General features: G+C 41.6%; 1 protein-coding gene and 1 long non-coding RNA gene across 4 annotated transcripts in view; one reads left to right on the top strand and one right to left on the bottom strand.

Moving 5' to 3' along the window:
- Positions 1–179: 179 nt before the first annotated feature.
- Positions 180–24,849, bottom strand: part of LOC111249514 (inactive tyrosine-protein kinase 7-like) — a 194,101-nt gene continuing 169,431 nt past the window's right edge. The window contains exons 4-15 of one of the 3 annotated variants that reach the window (XR_002672950.2): positions 24,368–24,649; positions 22,715–22,999; positions 20,228–20,551; positions 13,501–13,791; positions 10,912–11,150; positions 10,255–10,369; positions 6,884–7,054; positions 5,643–5,936; positions 5,126–5,356; positions 4,525–4,932; positions 3,180–3,988; positions 180–659 (exon numbers count right to left, since the gene is read on the bottom strand). Coding sequence is in view for 1 of the 3 variants with exons in the window: in XM_022803471.2 (XP_022659206.1) it covers positions 3,636–3,988; positions 4,525–4,932; positions 5,126–5,356; positions 5,643–5,936; positions 6,884–7,054; positions 10,255–10,369; positions 10,912–11,150; positions 13,501–13,791; positions 20,228–20,551; positions 22,715–22,999; positions 24,368–24,649 (2,993 nt within the window). In the remaining 2 variants the exon portion in view is untranslated. Of the gene's footprint in view, positions 3,989–4,524; positions 4,933–5,125; positions 5,357–5,642; positions 5,937–6,883; positions 7,055–10,254; positions 10,370–10,911; positions 11,151–13,500; positions 13,792–20,227; positions 20,552–22,714; positions 23,000–24,367; positions 24,650–24,849 lie in introns of all 3 variants that reach the window. The other 2 variants (XR_002672951.2, XM_022803471.2) reach the window with 2 other exon arrangements.
- On the top strand, positions 1,846–13,674 carry LOC111249518 (uncharacterized). Its single transcript, XR_002672952.2, has 3 exons — positions 1,846–1,977; positions 13,253–13,371; positions 13,537–13,674. It is a non-coding gene; the product is annotated as an uncharacterized LOC111249518 (long non-coding RNA).

Raw genomic sequence — 24,849 nt, 5'->3', positions numbered from 1 at the left:
CAAGAAACAATATAATGATTTCGCGAAAAAATAAATGCTAAGATTATGGTTGTCTATTCAGTTAACTCAAATTTACTGTTTCTTAGAAAGTAGCATGATAAATTCGAATTGTGCCGCGAATCGTTGAGGGGATGTTATTCTGCTTTCTGTACTTCCTTAATAAAGAAAACAATTAGGTATACTTTTCCATGAAAATTGCTTACCATCACCTGTTTATTAATGTTTTCTTGTCGTTATTTACTTGTTGATTTCTCTTCGTATCTCCCTTTATTCTTTTACCACTGTTCGTCTGTATAACTTACAGTTCTCACAAGTATTTTTCCATTCCTTCATTTATCGAGTGTGTTATTATTTACCAGTCAATTTGATCGTTGAACATTGATTGGTCGAATCGAAATTGAAAGTGTGGTATCATATTATCATTTATAGCATCAGTATATCCATTGTATATACAACACATGATTGGACAGGGTTGACCTATAGTGGGGTAACGGGAGGGGAGGGGAGGGGAGGGGAGATAAATACCTCAGGCAGAGTTTGAAGGGAAGCTACGGTGTGGTTGGATCTCTGAACGAATCCGCCGACGTCTGGGCAGGTTTTCCGTTTTGTTGAGATTAATCCAGCGGCTCTTGTCGTGGGCTGGACCGCTCGCCATACATCTGTTGATGGCCGATGTGCAGAGTTTAGCTTTGGCATATGTGCGACTACATCAGGGAGTAGTGTGCACCGGTACATAATTCATTTGGATTTTTTTATTAGTCTATCTAATTTGTTTCTTTTCTGGTTCGTTATTTTTTTTTTATTGCATGTTCTCCTCTAGCTACTCATACGCACATGTCGAAAATAGACATTGCTAAAACAAGTTTGCTATTAGGCACATCGATAGTAGGGCCTTATCAAGGTGCGCCAGTCATTATAGGCTTTGCAAGCTTACTTAGGCTGGATACGCGATAGGGAAAAATTTCATGTCTCCGCATTTATAATGTCGCCTAAGTAAGAAAGAACCATTTGCACCTTTTCCACGTACAGCACTATATCCTATTAACACACGAAAAAAAATTAATGTTGTGAATTGGATTTCGTTTAAATCGATTTATCCTACACGAACTCTGCGCGGCCTCATCAAATTCAGTGGCTTGATGGCCCAGCCGCGTGGCACACGGAATGCAACTTATATTAAATCTGTTTTGACTTTGTTTGTTCTGTAATACCTGCGTAGATGTTATTAATCGATCTTGATCTCACAGTTGGTTCATTGCTTTTCTTCGTCTATACTAGTAGTTATAGCTGTGCAGGTTTCTAGGCAATAATCGACAATGGGCTATCGTACAATATACAGCATGTATCTTGTTTACTATTTCACTCATAATGCTTGTATCTATAGCATATATGCGTGTGTTCCTGCATGTATAAATATTCCTACAATGTATATAATTGTTATCGTGTTCATAGTCTGTTTATCTTGCTTTTATTTCTTTCCTTATTAATTTTAGCCACGTACTGTTGTTGTTTTGTATTGCGTACTTGTGTATTGTCTTGTGTTTTCGTACCTATATCTCTGACGAAGCGTGTATGTTTGCTTATTCGCTTGTTTGTTTGTTTGTTTGTTTGAATGTTTATCTTTGTATCTTTGATCGTAGTAAATTACAAAAATATAAAGAACTCGTAAACGTTGCTACTGGCGTTGCTCTTCTAGTTGCGATATATGTAACGGCCGCTAACGCCGTTCTATTCAACCTGTCTCGTCTATGTCTCAAGATTTCGACGTTTTCCTTAATCATAAGTCGTAAACCATCACGACATCGTGTTTCTCGTAAATAAACTCACTTGTTTTGTGCTTTCAGTCAATAACGTCATACATGCTAGCAGCAGCAGCAGCGGGCTGGGGAAACTGGGACGGCACAAAGGCCAAACTTATAGCGCTTGGTACATAGGAGAGCCACGAGATTTGGCACAAAAATGGGCTCATTTTATCAGGTAAAATTGGATTGATGTGGCCATATTGTTCAATAGAAATATCTGAACAGTACATGGTGTTTGACATATTGCAACTCGTGATAAAATCGGAAGTAACCCTGAGAGTTGTGAAGTAGATTGTTTGTCCACTAGCTGACTAGTTGAGGTCAGTGGAAGGCTTAGTGGCTTTGATCAGCTGATGGAATAGGTTGGATCGTCGGGTGATTTCGATTTATAGACTCAATGTACAGATATGATGGTATGAGATAGTGAAGAACCAGCGTGATATCGCATTGCGATGGAGTTTGGCAGGCAGTATTGATTACAAAATAAAACACTGAACGATAGCGGTGCAAAAAAAGAATGCTTCTGAGCCATGCATGCCTCTAGCGGAATATTTGGAGAGCACTGAAACGGACCCGCACTAGCCAGGTCTTTAGTAGCACCTATCTAATATTCTTGGCAAGTAAGCGATATGCCGTAAAGCCGAGTAAGGGCATCACTTGCTCTGGCAGTATGGAATACACGGTGGGTTTCGTAATGGGCATTGAATACGCGCAGGCGATTGCAGAGTGGGTCCACTGTGTAAGAAGCAGTTGGGATGCAAGGACAAGGCAGGGCGAATGTTAATAGAGAATACTACTGGACACTTAAGCAACTATGCTAAATAGGATTTTCAAGGGTTTAGTAGTTGTTTGTGAGTTCTCCCTGGTTCTTTTGGTGACAAGTCGCGTTCACTAAGATGGGGACTAACTGGCCCGTTCTGTCTCGATCTGATAGTTCAACATAACAACAGCTTATTTCTACGCACGGGTGTACATTACGTATTTACCCATTTTTGTAAGCTGAAATTCGTCATCGTGTTCTTCTGTAATTTCGGTTTTTTAATGTAAGTGTTAACTCTTCTTATGATGAGGCGATATATGTATGTAAATGCGTATTTACTTATATTAGCATTGAATAATCCTTTGACCCAGTGAAAGGATACGTTGTTTTTTGTCTGTTACCTCCACACTTTGTCTATTTTTTTGACCCACGTATACTCATAACCCTTTTTTCGAGTTTCATACGAATACTCAAGTTCTTTTCTTTTCTATTGGATAATCTTCTTCAGGGTAACATGTAAATGCAAAAGACAAATAAAGATATCAGCTGCCTCGCGACCAATCGACTTTTGAAAAACACGCGTTGTTTTTGCTATTGTTGTTTTCATCCAAACTCACGCCGTCGCCCGTAGCTCATACGTATGGTGTCAATTTGGGCTCGGAGTCCAGTAGGCCGTGGCTCGCGAGCAGCGTTGTTGATGTTAAATACGAATGCGAGGGTGACGAATGGTTGCTCATGCGTACGTGAAAATGCAGCGGCGAGGGTTGTGCGCTGAATGGCGAGCTGTATATAGACGCGTCGTGGTGATAATGCGATAACGATTTGAACCGACAGCGACCCTTGAAGTTAAACTTGGATCGGCGGTCGCGATCCTTTCCTTCTTTGCGTTCCTTGTGACCGCCACTCGTCGTTCCCCCACCCCCGGAACCATGGCGACTGTTTCCGTGGCTATCTTCCCCGCCATCAAGGTCCTTGTGCCCCCTTCCGACGTGTCGATCTTTGGAGTGTTTGCGTTTCTTGTTGCTTCGATGGCGATGCTTTCTGATGTGGCTGGCCTTTGCCTTGATCGAGTTCTAGACATTCGTATCGACAAATATCTGGCCGACCTGAGAACTGACTTCACTGAAGGTTGGTCTGTCCTTGGCGGAAATTCGCCAACATGCCCGCAGTAAGTCTTTCATTGCGGACGGACTTCTCGTTGGCGGTTCCCATTTGATGTCATGTACTTCCAGCCGATAGAGAAAGTCTGGGTTGGAGATGTCTTCATGGGGTAGTTGCGCCTGGCTGAAAATTTCCCAGCAAAGTACGGCGTACGCGTATACGTCACTCTTCGAGCTCCACTGATCCTCGATCACCGCTTCGGCTGGAGCCCACTTCAGGGGAACCAGTTGATCACGGTAATGGAAGTACTCCGAGGAATACGTGTCTGTAACGGCAACAAGGAAATACAAACGGGCATAATGGTACCATTTATTATTAATGCCCGGGCTGCACGACAGAAAGCAATAACGCCAGTGTTTGCTGAAAATACGTCGGCTGTTTTTTACGGTTTGCTAGAGTTAAATTGGGTGATATTTTTATTTGACTGACTTCCTACAAGATACATTTCAGTGAAAGGCTTCTACACTTTGAGCTTTAATAATGAAATAAATATCTATCGCAGCGAGACAGGCTAATGGTTTATCACGACACACGATGCAGTAACTGAAATACGGTGCCAAAAATACTATGATGTGGTCACTGAATAATATAGCAAAGGCTGGACGCGCAATCAGTCACAAAATGAATACATTTTTTCATTGGCATAATTTTAGAACAAAGACATGATATAGTCACGAACTATTTACTAATCTCGAAAGTCACAACTGGTATCCAGTTGCTTAAATCAAAGAAATAAAAATAGGACAGTCCAACATTTAGAGTAAATGTCAAATTTGCCGTATGCTTAAAATAGTACCATACCTTTACTTAAGCTGGGACTAGATATTTTGATGTCCAATTTACTTGTAACCAAACAATTTCTTGTCGCTAGATCTTTATGCACAAATCGATGGTTGGACAGATAATCCATGGCTAACGCCACTTGATGACAGATTCCCATGCACTGAGCTGTCGTGAGAGCTGGTGGACGATTACCCTGTGGTGCTGGCGTATCTTTTCGAGTGGCTAAGAGAAACTGCTTTAAATCACCCCAGTCGGTATGTTCATACATGACCAATAGGGGTTCTGTCTCAGCACACATTCCCACAACGCGACAGATTCCTTGATGATTCAGTTTAGAATACATTTCTGTCTGCCGTCGGAACTCGCTCTGGGACGCTTCCTCCGACGAATGGAGAGATTTAACCATTACCATGTCTTCAGCTATACCTGCAGTGACAGGGACGGCGCCACAAAATAGACGTTAATTACCTAAACGAAATATTAGTGAAGCAACTTGTGAACGACATAAACTTCGAAAAATACGTCTCTTGTTTTAATTACGATAACTCGTTGAGGATTCGTTCTTGTTGGTGGGTGTTATGTCCCTTGATAGTAAGTAGGACTACACAGTCAAACATACCATTAGGTTTGGCAAGATATACATCTCCAAAATCTCCCCTTCCTAAGAGCATCACTGTTTGAAGATCCTTTCGAGGAAAATGCAGTCTCTCAACTGAAAGCTTGCTATTCTTCGATGTAACTGACTCAGTCTCCGAAGAGCCTGCCGATGGAAGCAACTTGTTGCTTGGCAGCTCTCCTGAACCTCCTGTCACCCCTCCATCCAAACCGTCCTCTTCGATAGAGCCACCTCCTACGGAAGTATTAACAAGTGATATTCAATTGCTGCCGTTAATAACTTACAACAGCTTATTTACAACTAACAATAGCTGATGGGGAGGTTTAATCTCGAAAGCTTACAGTCCCGATATGACATACCGGTATTGAATTTGTATTAAGCAAAGTTATAGATTGCATTCACCTATATTTTACGTAAAAGACGAAGATCCTTTAGCTAACTTGTGCAATTCCTCAAGTTAGTCAACGAGAAGACGCAGAAAATTAAGAGGAAATGGTTTGTAGAATGATGCTCAGTTTACCTTTGGATCTGCTGCCGAGTAAAGCGGCCTTTCGTCTGGCCCTGCTTACGCGGCAGTACAGCATCAGGGTAAGCACGAGGGCCATATAGAGGCCTGCTGCCCCTAACGTTATGGAGATCGTCCTAGAGATGGTCTCCTCGCCTGAATCTCCAGACAGGGTGTACTGAGGTACGAAGTCGCGTGACGATTTCACCGTTAGTTTAGCCTCGGTACGCTTAAAACCACCTCGATTACCAGCTGTGCAACCATACCGGCCAGAATCCCCCACGTGTACTTCATGAATATACAGAGTTCCTGGAAGAACGTAAAAGGCAGAAGTTGCTGAGAAAAGAATATCAGAACCGACGTCAAGGTCAAGACCAAACTGAGGATACTCTAGACAACCGTCCTTACGGATCATTTGCGAAATTACCATTCATAATTGAGTATATTATTCACTCCGGAACATATAATAAGTAGTAAAAACGTTAGTGTGAGGTAGTTTCTTAATAAGTATAGAGTACTAGTTCCTTATCTCATGCCTATTACATTAAAGGCTCTTAACGTTAAATGATTTTTGAAGTCTCTAAAGTTGTCGCGCTTGAATAGCTAATACGGTTAATTATATTCTAGTAAGGCAGGGTTCGGCATGTATAGGGTACTCAAAAAATAATGCGCGTCTATGGGTCCCATCTTACTTAATAAAATTATTTTTTTCTGTTTTTGAACCCCAAATCAAAGTGCCGTAAGATAGATCTTAAAAGATTTTCAAATTAATGAAATTGTATATGAATCAGCGGCCGATCGTGGACATCTGCACAGACATGCGTCACAGTATTGAGATAACAGCAGGAGTTTTTCGCTTCTAGCAATCCCGTGATACAGTAAAGCAACAAAAATATAAGAGAGAAAAACCGAGTTTCCTTTTTACTTATATATTTGCTATCATAAATATTTGACTGATTCCTGCTGTGGGTAGAATGGATCTTATTTGCAGGTATTTTAAGGCCAATTCACTAAGAGCTTAAAAACAACCCTCATTTAATATGTCAGCACGGCTTGCCATAGGTCCATTGAAGACATTTCGAATAGGTTCAGAGAGACCCACCTCGGCTAGAGTCCTACTGTTCTTTGTGCTACACCTGAGGCATTATCCTGAAAACCTGTTTACCTATAGATATGATGTAAAAGTGCAAAATAATTAGCCAACCGAAGAAAAACAATTGCAATTTGTAAATGTACACTTATGCCGCATCACTTACCATTATCCAACATCTCGATACGGGGGTGTTCGTGCGCTAGAATGTTAAAATTTGAATTTCGATCCCAGCGCACCTGTGGGAGTGGATCTCCTTCGACCACACAATCTAACCACGTGGGATGCCCCTCAAGTGCGTCTGTATCATTAGGTGGAAGGATGAACCGTGGAGCCACTTGGGAAATAAATAGATTGAACTAATTAGCAACATCTAAAAATATATATGTTTAAAAGTAAATGCATTTATTAATAACCTATGTTTATAATTTTTTTCTGCCAGTTAATTTTTATCCACTTTTATAAAGAAACATATATATATGGTAAGTATTGAGAATTTTTCTAACCAGATAGCTTTAAATTCACATCGCTGGTAACAAAAGTCGCATCGGGGCTTTCGTGTCAATTAAAAGCTAAGATTTGATACCAGTAAATCTGCTGTAATTATTTGAATCTTTTATTCAGACTCAAGATAGAGAAATCTGAAGATTTAGTTCATTACGTTTTACATCTTATTACAATAAAAAAGTAGTGCACCTAAAAATGCACCAGTTTATACACCTAAAAAATTGTGCTGTGTATGGCCAGCGTTCGCTATCGGAAAAAATGGCCTGAACAAGGTCCTTATTGTCATTGTGTTAATATAATATATAATAATATAATAATGTTAATAAGTTTATTGCGAAAGGTAAGCAAGTCTGCGTGAGTAAACCATGCCTAACCGTGACATCGCTAACGAATTAAACATTCATCACTAAACAACTTAAACCGCTTATGATTGTCCGTGGTAAACTAGCTGGCAACAGAAAGAAGCTTGATATTTACAGGCTACATAAATTAACGTAAAAGAACTCATGTCATCGTATTTCTACCTACGAAATTACACAGAAGCGTAACGAAATCAAACTATCCATGAAACAGTTAATCACGAATGATGAAAAGTCAATAACATGCGGTAATATCGCGTAAAGAGAATGATGGCCAAAGCGAGAAAAAGTTCCACAATCCGTGGCAAAGCCTAGACTGACGTCAAAGTAAGTGATGCTGTACGTTTGGTGGAATTGGAAAAGCTTCGTGCATTATGAGTGTCTGCCGTCGCTTGGCAAAACGATTGATTTGGACTTTTACTGTAAATAATTGATAGGATTACAACAAGAATTCATTAAGAAGATCGACCAAAAACCAGTGAGCAGAAAAGGTTAACAATAATGTTAAACCACAAACTGCCTGGCGAAAACTGTCAATATATTGTCGACCACTGAATATATTGTCATGATATATATTATGACGAAAATCACTCCTCACTAGCGGGCGCAAGCGTTTGTGCTCCCGCACCAATGGCGATAGGCCTTACTGTTTAAGCTGCACCTGTATTGTTTACCAGACGCCAAGTTCGAGTCTATGGTACAGCGACCAATCCTACGCAGTCGTGAGCGCTCACACACGCACTCCAGAAGTACTGGCCATAGTTCAACTATACTTATAGCCTTGGTTGGAGAGCCTAAATGGCCTCCAGGCTCATGGTCGAGGTACAGCCCGAGTTCTATCTTTTACGATTTGTGTTTAGGAAAATCTGTTGAAAAGCGTCACAAAGACACAATGTTCTGAACGGCTGAGGACCCGTTTGATTACTGATTGGGAATGTCAGCCATACAGGAATGCTGTGACCAATACAACACGTGATTTGCTTGATTAGCGTCTCGTCTTTCACAAATCATTTTTTGGAGATGCTTGCGTCGAAGGATACGACACTCTGCGCAAGGCCGTTTTTCGCCGCAGTGTGGGAAAAAGAATCTCAATACGACACAATGTCCTTCAACAAGACTTCGCACCTCAGAAACTAATGCAAGGCCTTGGAAATCTACGTAAGGAAGCTGCCGCCCCTGACGGGATCCGCAATGGGCATCCCAAATGCGTCGTCATTCCGGCAACATGATAAAAAATACTATTTAGTATATGTTTACATACGTTTTCAGGCCAATGAGAAAATGCTATCTTATTAGTGATCAATAAAGAATACAGAGACTCAACCGTGCTGTCATCATGGCGGGGAGCAGTGAAGGAAAGTGTTTGTCATGGGTCTACTTACTAGGAAATCGAATAGCTACTTGGAGTGCGTACATGCCATCCCAACGCAGCAGCATGAGTTCCGGAGAAAACGCTTTATGGAAACAACGTGTAGGCGTCTAATGGTCAATGCGCTATATGCAGTGTTTGTCACCTTCAAAGGAGTCCTCAAATCGATGCCCAGGGCTAAATTGTGCTCACGATGGGCGAGATGAGTATCCATATGGATGTGATTAACCTTGTCGTTGCGATTCTACAGGAGAACAGAGTAATTATCGACGACGGAATGGCTGAGTTTCTGCCTTTCTCGCGCTCAACTGGCCTGACTCAGGAAAAGGAACTTAAGCTTGCTTTTATTCTCCACCTTGCTGAAGGGTCTTATTAGTTATTTATTAGTATTAGCGAAATTGGTTTAATTCACCTTGTTTGCAGATAACATAGCGATTTATTGGTTGACGATGTTCCAAATGTAGTAAACCCTAGCTTGCCTCCATGCGGAAGTTACAGGTTTTTGGGACTGTCTATAAACCTGACCAAAGCAGAGGCGAAGAATTTTAGAAAAGGAAGCAGAGCAGCTATTCTTGACACGTTGTAGCCTATCGTATCGTAAACTGGTTTTTGCACTTGAAGGTACTTTTCTACAAGAATGGCAGAAGTGACATCATCGAAAGATAGAGGAAGGCAATGTTGACTGCATGGGCGATCAATTCGTATCATCGTTGGTTTCTCGCGACCGCTCTCAGCTTGTTACAACTCAAAGTAGCTCTAGTCGTAATGTACTGGATATGCATAATTTGAAAAGATCTTACCATCGAGAACCTTAAATCAAATAAGTCGTGTCGAAGGCTGCTTCCTCAAAAGAATACTGGACTATACACATATAGTAATCGAAATCACCTTGCATATGTTCTAGCTAAGTTACCACTGCAGTCCAAAAACCTACGTCGTCACTTTGACCTCCCAACCTCGTTTTGCCATGCATGGGCTCCGCCATACACTCTGCAGGAAATTAGGTTTCCACGGGCCTGGCAATATATCTAAGCACTCCAGATACGAAGTTAATTGTGATAGATATCATACTGCCTGCTGCTTCTTAGTACCATCTCTATGATATCCGATGAGTCGCTCGAGCTAGTTTTATAAATTCAACAAGACTCGTGTAACCCACATGACGGAAATTGTTTTTATACCGTCTCAGATATTGGGATATCATGTGGATCGCCTGTACTCATGATATTTTTGACTATCTTCGAAACTGGATAAGTCAAAGCTGATGGTATATATATATATCTATATATGGTCACATCTTACCTCCAACGGTGACCTCGATCGTTACGTTGATGCTGTCTTGTCCAGCAGTGGCGGTACAACGATAGTAGCCGGCGTCATCATACGTCACGGGATCGAAAATCAACACGCCATTTTCCTATGTGTGTAGAAAGCGTTTAGAGTTAATTTTAATGACCACTGGATTGGACTTTTATATGTCTTTGTGCTGGATATATAAAAAAACACTGTGAAAGTTACGTTGGTATTATCTAAGGGAAATATACAGCTTTAAGCAGACCGCGTGATTTTCTCTTGTCGCCGAAACATTAAAAGAAAACGCTATTAGATCATTCTGGCTGATGAAAAAGAATAATCGACGCTTGTAAAAAATAGCTAGGTTATTTAAGGTAAATAAAAATATATATGCGATTATTTCATATGAAGCCAGTTATACGTACTTGGTAATTACATCATAAAAATATAAGCATACTAATGCTGATTTTGTATTTTCCTATGAGGTCTCTTGTCTTTTCTCGCTACAGATCAGGCATTAATTTCCTTCTCTATAAATATAGTTAAATTGTCTTTAACCAGTAACGAAGTTACCAATCATGACCCAGTAGAGGCAGTACCTACCTAAACGTACACCTGCACTTATCAAGCGTATGCAAAAATTATTTGAACAAAAAATTAATTTACCTCTCTAAGGTTGGTGGGTAAAGGAAGGGTTTTGTGTTCGTGCGAAGCGACAGCTCGTGCGGCCGTGTTCCGCTCGCTCTCATCAGCTTTAATTTCAGCTCTAAGACTTGGCGTCTGATACTGAATCTTTGTCCACTTGACCTTGGGTGAGGGCGCACCTCGGGCTTGGCAGGGAATTCGACTAACTGTATTAAATTCTAAGTTTTTGTTAACCGGAACTGGAAAAAATTTTAGCTTTTCTGAAATTCACAAAAAATACGCGAGAGATTCAGCTAGATTGTTAGTCATTTGACGTTGAAGGTATAGGGAGGTACAAAGGTAGCGGGCTTCTATATAAGCGGGCAACCAAATACATTGCCTACATGGCGTGGTCTCTTCTGCAAGTAAGGCGATTTGGGAAGGCAAAATTCGTCTAACTATGTTGAATATCTTATACAAAGTTTTAGTAAATAAATTTTTCTTTTAATTTGTTGCTAACTAAAATTTTTTTATAGGCACTGAAAAATTTTAATTTAAGAAAGATCCATGTATATTAAAAAAATATTGTGGTCCTTTGGAAAATTGAATGACGTTTGGCATTCTTAAGGCAAACTTTAATAAGTTCTTATTGGTTGTCTGTATAATGAAGCCGTTTAAGGTTACTGAGTTAGCGGTGTTTTTTTAGCATAATTTAGGATATCGATAAAATATTTTTTGCGAATTTCTTTGCTTGCCCTGTTTTTAACTGTATACAATTAACATTAATAAAATACAGTCAAAAGTTAAGCTAAATTCACACGAAAATTAGGTTTAGTCGAGCCAAACTCCCTGAGTTTTCACACTTTCATATATATATAGTACTCCATCTTTTTGACAAATCTACGAGTAGATAATTCTCTTAATTCACGTTCCCCGAAGAAATTCAAAACACAAGTTATGTATATTCGTGTACGTATAATTGCGTTCGTAGAACTGGCTATTCGTTAACTTTTGTATAACCCTAACTCAGTATGCTGAACACAAAAAAGCTATTCGTTCTTGCTTATGCTGCTAAAAAATTTCCTATAGGCATTTATATGAGTAGATCGTATAGCGATGTACACTTGAACGCATCACACATACAGATACGCGTATTTGACTCTAGACAACCCCACGATGGTTCTGTTATGACACATTGCGTTTACGCAAAGGCTAGGTGCCGGAAAAGGCAGCAATGGAAGAGTAAAATATGCGCTTTGAAAAAGCAGTATCAGGCCGTTTCCCACAAACCGCGCAATCTCCACATGTGCTATATCGTACGTATTTTCCCGGCACAGTTAATGTTCTCTCCGTCCACTGGCGAAGTTTCAGGTCGCCTCAGCTGCCCTCTTTGGTCGGCAGTTTCCTACTTTTCAAATCGAATTCTCTCTGTTTTCCGGGATCGTGGGTGAAGAGTGTGGATTACCCTGCTAAAGAGAGCTAGTAAGAGCGAACGGCAATGTAAAGACGCGATGCGCTAGCACCATGAATATACGTACGATGGGAAGGGGAAGTTAGAACTTTTTTGGCAACGTTATGTCAGCTCCTGCTATGCCGAGCTAGCGGTTCCCTCATTTTTTCTTTCTCTTTCTTTCGGTAGGCACAAAAGAAGCTGGGCGCCCAAAAACTAAGCTAGGAGAAAGAAAACGACGGACTCTTCTGTCCTTCTAAGCACTCCTTCGATTCGCAAAGGAGAGCAGGAAAGCTAAAAAAGAAGGGACTTGTAAGCGCTATGTCCATTTGTCTCGCTAATGATCTCATGCTCCTTCTCATTCGTGGGCCTACAGTCTACTTTGCAGCGGAACTTCCTTTTATTAAATGGCTGGGTGATGCCGTCACCCAGAGTGTCCTTCCGATTTCCGTTTGAGCTGTACGTGTCCTTATCTGCCTTATGCATTCTTGATCTTTTCTGTTTTGGAGTTTCAACTAATCGGTTAATCTTAATCTCAGAACAGAGGGACAGATCGACAGAGGCGGTTTCTAAAACGACCACAGAGGGCAGCTTTACTTTGGGCATAGTCACACTTCTCTTCCACGGATATAGCATTCACAACCGATAAACGAGTTTTAAGGGTTCGGCTATCCTTTTGTTTAAACAAGATTGCAAGTAGTTGTATACATTTAGTACTCAGTTCGTATTAAACGAAATAAATACTAATTATATCGGATAAATATTGGATGCGTCACGAGGTATCTTCAGCACTCCGATACGTACCCGCTAGAGCATTTTGCTTTGCAAACGTGTGTCGTTTGAATATTTAATAATATCATATAAAATGCATTTAATAATATAAAATGCGTATGACAGACTCAGTGAATTACGAATTAATTTTTTTTTTTACAGATGACGTCCTATCAGGCAGGCTTGTAACTAGGATGAAGGTAGCTCTGTTGTTGAAGTCGAAGCGAAAAAAAACAGCCGAATCTACTTTTCTTAACCGCAAACCTACTCTCGTCAAAGCTGTAAGCCTAGCTTTTCCTTACATTGAACATATAATTAAATATATACGTTTATTCATATCCAAGAACATCGCCTATTCGTCAAAAATTACATATGACCTTCTCAGGCTGACAGCCAGCGTTATACCTTACCAATGATTTCGATAACGATAGGTTTTGAATGAACAGTAGGAAATCCATCTGAGGTCACGGAACAGGCATAACTGCCAGCATCGTTGAGGGTCACATTAGCGAGGGTAAGATCACCTTCACGGGGATCGAAATCAAGCGGTGTCCTACCCGTCGGAGCATGCAGGTAAGTCCAGACTACCTGAGTATGAGGCCAACCCGCTCCGGCAACTCGAAACGAACACTGAACAATGTGCGAGCTTCCTTCGTGCAGGCGAAGTGTTGATGTAACATGGTCGTGCACTTCAGGCGGCGCTGCAAAATAAATAAAATATTTCGCGTCTATATTAAAGCCTAAACAGATACAATAGAGCACATTACCTCAGGGATTTCAGAGTACATGCAAACCAATATAATCAATCATACAACTATTGTGTGATATTAGATTGCTATTTGTTTTGTCTTTCTTTTTTTTTCCCTGAAATTGTTCAAAATTTAAACGACTAGATAAGATAGGCTACTCTTATTATCAGTTAGGCAGTTATCATTTTAAGGTCATTCAGTTAATAAGGTACTAATAACTCTTAAATAATTTAAGAATTTCGAAGTAACACGAACGAGATGGAACGAGATTAAATTAAAGTATTCATCGCATTACCGCTTTATCGTTTCCGAAAACACACATTATTATTTTTATGGTATCCAACGTCTGCTCCATAGCGACTAGAAACAATTTTGGCAAAATCTAGATATGAGCCTACACGCTATTATAATCATTAAAAAACTGTATATAATTTTAAGTTTTATAACAACAAATAACAACAATCTCAAAAACTTTCTGTTTGGGGAATTATTTTTAAAGATATTTGGGTTTTGTATTAGATTTGCAAGCTTACTAGATACAGTCAACGTATACTTCTTCCATGTGTGTCCCTTTGATACTAGGCTTCGCTGTCCACTGAAGGAACGTAGTGTCAAAACACTTGATCCGTTTGATTCGATGTAGTGCTGTGCAAGTGGGTCTAAATCAGTCAATTTAGCTCCGACAAAAGCCACCGAACCACTTCCATGATTGTGTTCGTTTCGGCCTCTCTATTTCTTTCGATAGCTGCTCTCCGAGCAAACCATCGAAGGATGTGCGTGGGTTTCTCTTTTTGCCTCATTGTTTTGTCCTTCCCTTTTGTTGCGATTGTGAAGAAAACTGCTTAGGGTTGGTCCAGCTCAGCTTTCCTCTAGCGCAATTTTTTTTCAAAATAAGAATGCGCACGCTTCGAAGCACGCCTCAACGTGCCTTGAGCGTCCCGTGCAAGACTACGTGTGTATACAGCATCCCTATATCTCTCTCATTTGGCATTGGAAAAGCCACTTTTAGCAGACATCATATCACCGCTTGCCTTCGCTCTCCCTTGCCTTCCTGTACATCATAAACTTTCCACCTACCTAGCGCTTAGAATGTGTAGTCTACACATTACATATGCTGGCACCCTTGGTCGCCGTGTCACATGTTTGTCTCGCGTTGACTCAAAAAACAAAAGTGAACTTGCGTCCCCTGCTTAATCTACCAGTGCGCGGAACTAAATGAACTCATAAAAGACAAAACCCGCACGCTACGATCTCACAGTTGGGTCGTTCGCTGTGCGAGGCTTTCCACGTCCCAAGTCCACCAATTGGGCTCAACTCGGAAATCGAGGGAAAGGGAGAGGGAGAGCTCTGTTCATCCACGCCCGCGCACCGGGTCGGTTTCAAAGGTAAATCCTTAGTAAGTATTCTAGTTTATTTTGTGGTTCAGCCGTCGCTCGCCCCAGGTTTTCCACCGACTCCGTTCTCCTCTACTCCATGCCTTTGCAATTGTGTACTGCTCGGGTGGCGTTAGGTACACTTTGGGCGTGGGCCTAGACCCTATTCAGGGGGCGGGGAGTTATAAATGGGACATCATTCCAGATCTACCCAAAATCAGGTCACCTTCTCTGCGTCCATTGCTCGGAGAAGAGGATCAACTCCAAAATAGCCGAAGCGCTAGCGCCTGCTTACAACATACGGGTAGCCTGTATCGCACAACTACTTCTATCACTGCCACTACCGGTACTGCTGCAAGATCTACTACGGACAACACCCCATTGTAACCCCTCGCTTTTTGGGAGCAGTCTTACCTCTCACTTTTATATCGCGCCGTAATTCTTTAGAATGACCACCGGTGCAGGTTCCTCAACGTGATGCCCCCTTCTGGTTTAGGAAGAAACGCACTATTATATATATACTACGAGTTGGCACTAATGGCAACTAATAATATTGCATTTTATTTTCGATGATGAAATAAATCAAAATCAACAAGCACTATGCCTCTGTTATAAAATAATTTTTATCATAGTAGATGCTTTGATAAAAGGTGAGGCGATCACGGGCTAGTTACTTCATTTACGAATTTCAATCCATACGAATCACGATGCATTCAATCTTGTGGAAATTATATTGATACACATAGAATATATATTCCAATAAGTCAAGCGTGTCTTTTGAGAGAAAATTATGTCACGACTCACAAATGATACAAATGCAACATCACCTATCGTCACTTCTCCATACCCCTTACAGATCATTGCAATAATGCTAAATAGCGTTCCCGATATCTGTTGAAGCTGAGAGTCAGTTCTGAAGAATGCTTAGGGACCCTCATCTTCTATGCACGTCCTATAAATAGACTCACCAATATTGTAGGTCCTCTATATTTCCTTAGTATCTTTCCAAAGTCTCCTAGCCCGCGAAAAGCCTACGTTCATTTAATCTCTAGTTTAAAAAATGAATTTTTCGTCATACACAATCCACTGACATGGCCCAGCTCCCAACACTTAGCTTTAATATAGCGTTATTGATTCTCGCTTATATTATTAGTATTCTACATTTTACGGTAGTACTTCAGTGATCAGATTTCGTTGAGCGCCTCAACAAAATGATAATATTGCAAACTTCAACCGATTTAGAACGCAGCTCACGTCATGAGAACTGTTCTGATCTAGCCTTTCACAAATGCCGAACGGCTGAGGACAAGTTATATTCAGCAATTCTCAAATTTTCATCTGTCGCATAACCCAGCAACCCAAATCCATTTGCGCTTCCAGAGAAACGCTCAAAGTTTAGAATTGGGCTAGGTACGATATACGCCACGATGCGCCTAAGTTTTCATAATGAAGGGAGACTTCCCGCATTTTTAGCACCTCTTTGCCAGAAAAGAAACGTCTATTGCAGAATGTCAATCAATTTCATTTTTCTTCTTTGTTAATAGCAGTAAAAAAATCATATATACGGGTCAATAGCACAATAGTTCAATGTAAGAACGAGTACATAAGTTAAACTACTTTCCGTTATATGAGTAGTTGAGTTTATGAGACTAACTTGAGAGATTTGCCAGACGCTTTAAATATGGTACTAAGGGGCAAGGAGCGGCATGACATTCATCACAATTTTCCCCGGGTCCTACATGTATCGTCAGGCTTATGCAAATCCGGTTTTTGGCAGAGTTCATGGTGAAAGCCACGCTCAACGAAACAAGAGACAGTACGTTTGTTTAGTCGGTTTGTTCGCTTCCATTTGTTGTTCTTTATCGCATTCAAAGCGAAGAAATCCCCATCGATCTCCGTGAATTTTTGTTTTGAGCTCTCAAGAATCGGCTTGAAGGCCTTCATAGTAGGGAGCTCAAAGCGATGACATAGGCCCTTGGACAAGAATGATGAGTCGGCTAAAAGATACACGAGGCGATTTCGGGTCGCTATGCATAGACTCCGCGCTCTTTTGAAGAAGGAGACTTTGACGCACTTCAATTTTTCGGGGTTCTTCACTGAAGGATCTTCCTAAATGGTGCGTATCCCATTTGCTGCGGTCGGAACTACTTTAAGGTTGAACAAGCTGAGAACGGTTACAAGTGACAAGCGATTAGGCGATTGATCGCTTATGCAGCCGACTGCCTTCCTGCGTTTTACGGTCACGTGCACAATGAAAATTCTGCCGTTCGCAGGTGGGAGCAGTTCTAGGTACAGACATTCGCCGACATAGGCAAAAGGCGGCACCAAAGTATTTGGCGGTGGCCGCTGTCCTGCCTTCCTGGCTAAACTTCAGGTTTACCGTCAGTTCCAAATCTGTGACAGCTGCATGGAGCCGGACTGAAGCTCGCTGCACTTGGAATCCGTTTGACCCGTATATCGTTAGGATGTCTGGATACAAAGTAATTTCGACTGAGTTCCTCGGTTTCTTATTAGATCAGAAAGTCTCTTCAGTAAGATAAAGAATAAGAGTAGGCTTAGGTTTTCCCCCTGGGTCAGGCCAGTTGTCTGCGTGAAAGGCGGGAGTTCGGCCACTCCGTCGTCGAGTGTTCTCTTGTAAAATTGTTGCAGAAGGTTGAGTACATTCATCCTTTTGCCGGGTGTATAACGTCCTACTTTGAGCAATTAAGTATCGTATAGCGTAGACGAAGCAGGTCAAAGGGTACATCTCTTTAGCGCCCCAAGAGATAAACGGACTTAGCGCAATGGCCAATCCAAAGCTAAAAAAAATACAACGGACCGAAATGACAAAATGAAATAGATAAATATTCCGTATCAGACTAAATTTGCACATGAAATTATCTATTTTTGCAAACGGGATAATCACAAGCAGTCTGCTAGAGCCCCATTCCCGTGCGCATCATCGTTTATTTCGCCTTTACAGCATATAAATGATGTTGACTGTTCTCTGTGGGCGAGTTACTAAGCATGCGGGAGATGCATATGCTTCCATTGCGGCCCATCCATCCCATCTCTATCCTTTTCGCCCATACGCATGAACACATCTTCCAAATACCTTGGTGCTGCATTTGCCTACACAAAATAATTCTCGTCATGCCAACACTCAGTATAAGACCCGGGGCGGCATACGATGACGATATGTTTGATGCACAATTAAAGCGAACTGCAACTCGATTCCTAAGTCCTGACGGCGCAGGCCACGGGGGCATTGGGCAATGCGGTTCATTTTCTAGAATGAAATAGTACGAGGCATGAGGCAAACAGGGAGCGGTAAAAACGACAAGAACGTAAATTTTGAAGATGAAATGTTCAATGATTTTTTTATTTTTTTCATTCAACGGCAAGCCAACAACTCCCTCGACTGCGCTGGTTGTATCACCGTTCTCTGCAGCGGCAGCATAACAAGTCGCCCTGAGAATTACGTTTTTCGCAGAGATGACCTCCGCGAAAGCCGTATGGTTGTCGAGTACGATGCCATTATCAACATCGTCACCTCCTTTAATTTGCTACAGCCGGGCTTGTTTCCGATATATTATTATCTGTGAGGCGTGCTTTAAGCTGATATATAGCGGTGCGAGTATCTAATTAGGTGATGCCGTCGAGTGAAGAAATACTTAGAGCTAGCACTGCGAAGGAACCGTACCTCAGCAACGCTAAAAAAAAATAAATAAGAAAAAATAAACGCATTTACGTAGACAAAAATGTGACGAGATGAAAATTACATATACCGCGGAAATGGGGTGGATTGCTAACCATACTCCTAATCACCAGAAAATAATTAGCTAATCCTATCCAGAATTTAACAAGTTATGTACCACAAACTATATGCAAAGTAGGACATATAAATTCAGACTAAATATAACGGACTTTTCGTCCTAGCGGGCATGCGTTCATCCGCTATTCTTGCTAGCAGACGGGAGTCATTTTGTTGGAATCAAACAGCATATTCATCACGGCAAAACAGGGCGTCGTCTTCGAATTTTGAACGGAAGTCAGCTATTACCTAATCTTCCCGCGTTGGACAAACTCCTATTGAAACTGAAAACTTTTTTTTTGCCTAAATCGACGATTTAATTATTGCTAGTTTTCATGAGGCAAAGTGGAAGATCTTTAATAGGGTTTTAAATTTAAAAGACCTGAAATTTTATCAAAATGGCTTGAAAAGTCATTTTTGATTCACCTAGGTCTTTGGTACGGAAGCTAACGGCCGTTCTAATATCATTTGCCGATTGGGTTGTCCATATAAACACCAACATTTTCTTACATTTCTTTTGGACCCTTTGAATGTTTTGCCCGCTTTGAGCCTTTATATCTCTGGGACTTTAGGTTAATCAGTTCCAAATTTAATTGACTTTGGCCCAGTAAGACGGCAAACGAATCGAACAACCTGACCTGTATTGGCTATTTGGTCAAAAACATATTACTGCCAGAAATAGCCAGTGAATAATACAGAATGAAACCGTAATACAAAGTAGATCAGGTCAGGGCCAGATTTCGTATACTAACGCATAGTTATATGGTCCTTTCTCTAATTTGTAATATTTTGGTAGTAACAACCACGCGGCAGGAAATGTAATTAAACATGGCCGCTCAATTCAGGGGCATGTGAGCTGACGACAAGCTTCCCAATGAAGTAATTTTTACTTCTCGTATTTAATTACAGGATTGTCATAGACGTGCAATCGTGAGTACTAATTAAAAAGCAGTTTCGAAACCGCTCATGTCGCAGCATTCTGAGATGACAAGCAGTGAAAAGCAGCCGGTGGAAAATAATTTTTTGTAGAATATAATTATAGGGATTTACTTTAAATTATCGATATTCGGAAGTTTTTTCTTGACACGTTCCTTCTATATATGTATGCTATAGGCACCAATTTAACTGACGCAGCTAACTAGAAATCTAGCCAAAGTGGCCTTTTTTTGTTAAATAAATACTAATAATTATATGAATGTTCCCTGTTTACAATTGTACTCACTTGTTACGATGAGGTTCACGACAAGGCTTCGTTTTCCTGCAAGGTTCTCAGCGTGGCACGTATAGTTGCCTGCGTCTTCTAGCCGTATGTCATCTAGTTCTAATTCAGAATTCGAGTTGATACGAAGTCGTCCTTTATCCGACACAACGTGACCTCCAGGTCGTGTCCAATACCAACGTGGTGTCGGTATCCCATCCGGTGGAAGACACAACAAACGCAATTTGCCCCCTAAACGAGTGACGTAGGTAAGGTCGTAACTTGACGATGATGACGACAACGAGTTGGGAGGTTCAATTGAAGTTTCCTGGTCAAAATCACCGATCCCTATGAGAAACACAAGTACAGTGAGAATCCGTACAAGCAGAAGTTCACAACGCATTATATCACCACTAGCGTAGGCAAATATGTGATAAGTGCTTGCCCTATGTATAGATTGACTAGGATCGCAATTGATTGTCGGCGACATGTTGGAAGCAGCGCCTACTACGGGACTAGTTTCGGAGATAGGTTGTTTTCTCTTTCGTGGTTCAACACAGAGTGTTCTGCTGGAACCACTACGATTAACCTATCGCAACGCTTCAGCAGGATATCGGAATGCTTCGTGTGCGTCACCGTTTGACTGTGTTGACTCGTGTGTATGCGCCTGAGGCTCTATATGTGATCCACTGTATTGCTAGAGTAAGAATCAGACGCGAGTTAAGTTCCTGGATCTCCGCTATCGCCACGACCAGCGTAAGCGGGTTGGTTTGCCCCTGGGTCTTGCTTCTGAACACCCATCGTCATTGGAATGGCTGTACGACTCTGTACTCTCTAGTGAGTCGCAATCCAGTGAAGAATCGGGCCACTCATTGCCTAGCATTATGTCCCCCACCCGTTCTCCCATCGACCGCTTGCTGTCCCACGGTTTCTCCTCGCTCTCAGGCTGGGTCGGGCTAAACTGAAATGTGCAATTCCTAGAAGTGCGACGATGACAACGACGCTTGCGACGGTGACGGTCGACGCCACCATGACCATCAAGACAAAGCTTGTTTCCATACACACATACACACGCGCAAAGACAGAGGCATGGAGCCAGGAAACTAGGCTGGGTCTCACACGAGCAGGCTCGAACGGACAGAGTCGTCTCTCTGCCTCTCGTTCGTTCACTTGCCATTCTCCCATTGGATTCAGCAGCTTTGCCAGCTGTATAAGACCGTTCCGCACGGAAGTATCGGGGTAGCGCCGTCAATATAGCCACTCAGAACAGGTCGCCAGACTATCACAAGCTGGCAGATCGCTATGATCGGTACCATCGGTCGAAGTGTAGCAGGAGCCCCTAAAGTTGTCCCGTTTAGACAGAAACAAGGTGGAGATGCCAAAAAGGGCTAGAGTGACCGGGAAAGGGGAATGCTGGCCTCTTCGAGGTGATCGTGCTGAAGCGATTCAACTACCTGCGCTAGCTGGGGCAATGAGCAAGGAGTAATTCTAGGCGGCGAATACTAATACGTGGGGAAATAGTGGGAGAAGCCGCAGATAGCCAACCATTGATCGTGCGCCCCTAAAGATTGGGGTGAAGACATAACTCTGCTCGCCGCCGTGTGCTTCACCGCTCGTCCCCCCTCTTTTTCCCTTTCTAGTTTTTACGAAGAAAGATTGGCCCATCTTGCTTCCCACGTTGTTGGTCCTTCTTGCTTGTTGTACCATCTTGTTATGGCGAAAGACCATTCATGAGGGTTGGTGCAAGAAAACGGTGGGAGCACCCAAATCGCTCGGTGACGGAGGTTTCCTTCGTCTTGCGATTGCAGTTGCCCCTTCCTTAAGTAGTCTTTGCTTGCCGTATACTGGCATATATAAAACGTATATATGGCGATTACGCAAATTCAGTTCTTTGACAGGCAATAACAACAGCCGGCGTGGCAAAGGCCAAGTTAACCAGAGGCAATTCGGTTCTCTGAAGTTCGAGATTAAAGAAGCAATGGTTACAAGGCAACAATGGTTGTGAGGGGTTCTTATGTCGGGGTTAAGAACTGACCCGTTTTCTTATGTAGACCTGGTTGCAGAGTTAGTATATGTGTTTCGGTTCAGTATATATGTGGGTATAACAATGACTCAAAAGATGAGAAAAAAGTGATGCGAAGGACCTAAAAATTCTGTTGTCTTTTGCAAAATAGTTAGTCTTTAGTCTAGTTTCGCCTAAAAAGATAAAAATAAAGACAAAGTCAAAAAAGAGATAAGCATCACATTATATAGGCCAGCAATGTTGGTAACGGTAATTGCTTATTAATAATAAGCTTAGTTGATTTATATACACTATAGATGTATGAAGTAAAATACCATCACAATGAATTCCACTACGAATAGAGTGATCCAGTGATATGTCGCTTTCAATTGTATAAGTAGCTAGAAAAATTACTGTATCTATGTAAAACATGTTACAGCTTTCTTTTATTGGAACGGCGTAAGAAACCTTCAAAAACATTTAAAATGTTTTGAACGAAAGACACTTACATGCAACAGACAGACGCGCCGCGAAGACCTGTTGGGGTACGCCCCTGTGCCTGGGAATAGCCACACACTGGAACATTCCCTCATCTTTCTTTGCGACCGTCCTGATGCTCAACGAATTGTTTGGCCAGATTGTCATCCGACTACCGTTTTGTAGCGGGGTGTCATGGCCGTGTGCGTACCATTCCACCATGGCGGCGCCATCAAAGGCACAATCCAATATGGCGTCACTTCCTTCGGCGACCATCACATCTAAGGGTCGTACCTTTAATGAAGGTACGCCAGGTCCTGTAAAATTGAGAAGGATTATATATATACATACATACACATAAAGTAAACGAAATTTAGTTGATATTGTGGGTAGCGAACGTTCGTTTAGCATAACCTTTTCACTCTTATTACGTGCTACTCACTTGCTACCGTCGAAAGATGTAAAATGTCAAGTGTCCTTGTACGATACCCTGCATAGTGTTAGAAACCGTATTTATACACATCGACTTAATGTTCGGATAAACACTAACTCCGTTTTGTGCATTTGTTTGCTGTCATCGGAAACGGGTACAACCCGTGACGCACGTCGTAACGAAACCTCCCGTCGTGGTTCACTGCGTGTTGAATTCCACTTGTTATTAAAGAGCAATGCCGAAGAACGTTATAAGGATGTGAATAGACTGTTATATATGCTTTCAGTTTATAAACAGTCACGTTTAACTAATAGCAGTGTCCTCATCATTTGACGCATGTAAAGTTTTCGTTCATGCACTTGAACGATTGAATACTGAAATCATGTACGCTTTTTTTTGATAGTTGCAGGTGAGTGTGTTTGTATTTCATACATAACTTTATGTCGTCCTGCTACCAGGAAGGAGATAATATATATCTCCATCGCAGGGGTAATATATATCGTACGTGCAAGCACTCATTCACATATGCAGTCGAATATGAAAACAACAGTAAAGCGGTAGCCTTATCCCATTTGGATACATCAGCTTATATCCATCGATGTGTGTATAATATTATAAATCAGTGCTGCTTCTGTAAGTTTCTGTACTTCCTATGACGATAGGACAGTTTCTTTTAAAGGGGACTAAGCTAATTATTTCCCAAGTTCGAGTTAGACATATTTTCAGAGTTCATTTGCTCGAAGTAATAATTCAAGGAAGTATCAAAAAGGGTCCAATATCATGATAGAAACTCTCGGAAATTTGCTAACATAGGCGCTCCAAAAGTTGGTTGAAAAAGAAGCGATCATAGACAAAGCTAAAGCGGTTTTTAATTACATATCTATTTTAATTAAACAATCTGATAAGATATTCGGAAAAGTTGAAACTGAAAAGAAAGAAAAGAAAAACCTACCTAAAAAAACAGTAAACACGCGCAAAGTTGGGGCCGTTTGCGGGGCGCGGGCTATATTAATGTGAATACATGGTGCTACTTCGATGAGGGAAATTTGCCAAACCTAGTTCAAACGTGTTACTCGATCCACCTGTAGTATTACCACAACTACGCTATTCATTTTTCCTGTAAAGAAGAAATCAATTTTCCTCATTTCGTCCAAAGCGCCCTCAGGCCCCTTTGCAGGGAAACTCGTTGCAGAATTACCGTATCAAATGCGATTAGTTAGTTTCGTTCTTCTTCTGCAGTTGAAACGCTTACCTTGAAGATCGAGTACAAAATGCGTGGAACTCGAGACAACTGCCACATCGTTGGCCACCTTGCAAGAATACACTCCGTTGTCTTTTGTTGAAACGTTAAAAAGGGTGACGTGCGGAATCCGAAACGACACGTGACTTCCGCGATGGATTCGTACTCCGTTACGGAACCACTCAATATGATGCGGTTCCGGGTTACCGTCAACGTCGCAGGTGAGGACCAGGTCGACGCCTGCCTCGGGCCTAGCCGTCGGTTCTCTTAATTTTACCACAGCTTCGCCCAACCCTACGGGGAAAATAAGACAAAAATATTTGGTAAATAACGCTACGCTAGATCTGGATATCGAGCGATACGGTGGCGTATCTGTGCGTTTCTTTATGATCGATGCATGCACCTAACTTCAAAGCAAATTGGGTTACTCCACGGAACGTACTTTTAGTATCATATCCAGTTCGGTGTGAATTGCTGCGTACCGTTTTATATAT

Source organism: Varroa destructor, unplaced genomic scaffold (genome assembly GCF_002443255.2).
Source record: "Varroa destructor unplaced genomic scaffold, Vdes_3.0 BEIS01000004.1, whole genome shotgun sequence".
NCBI classification, from domain to species: Eukaryota; Metazoa; Arthropoda; class Arachnida; order Mesostigmata; family Varroidae; genus Varroa; species Varroa destructor.
The sequence above is the reverse complement of the archived record's forward strand: the minus strand, read 5'-3'. Positions and strand labels throughout refer to the sequence as shown.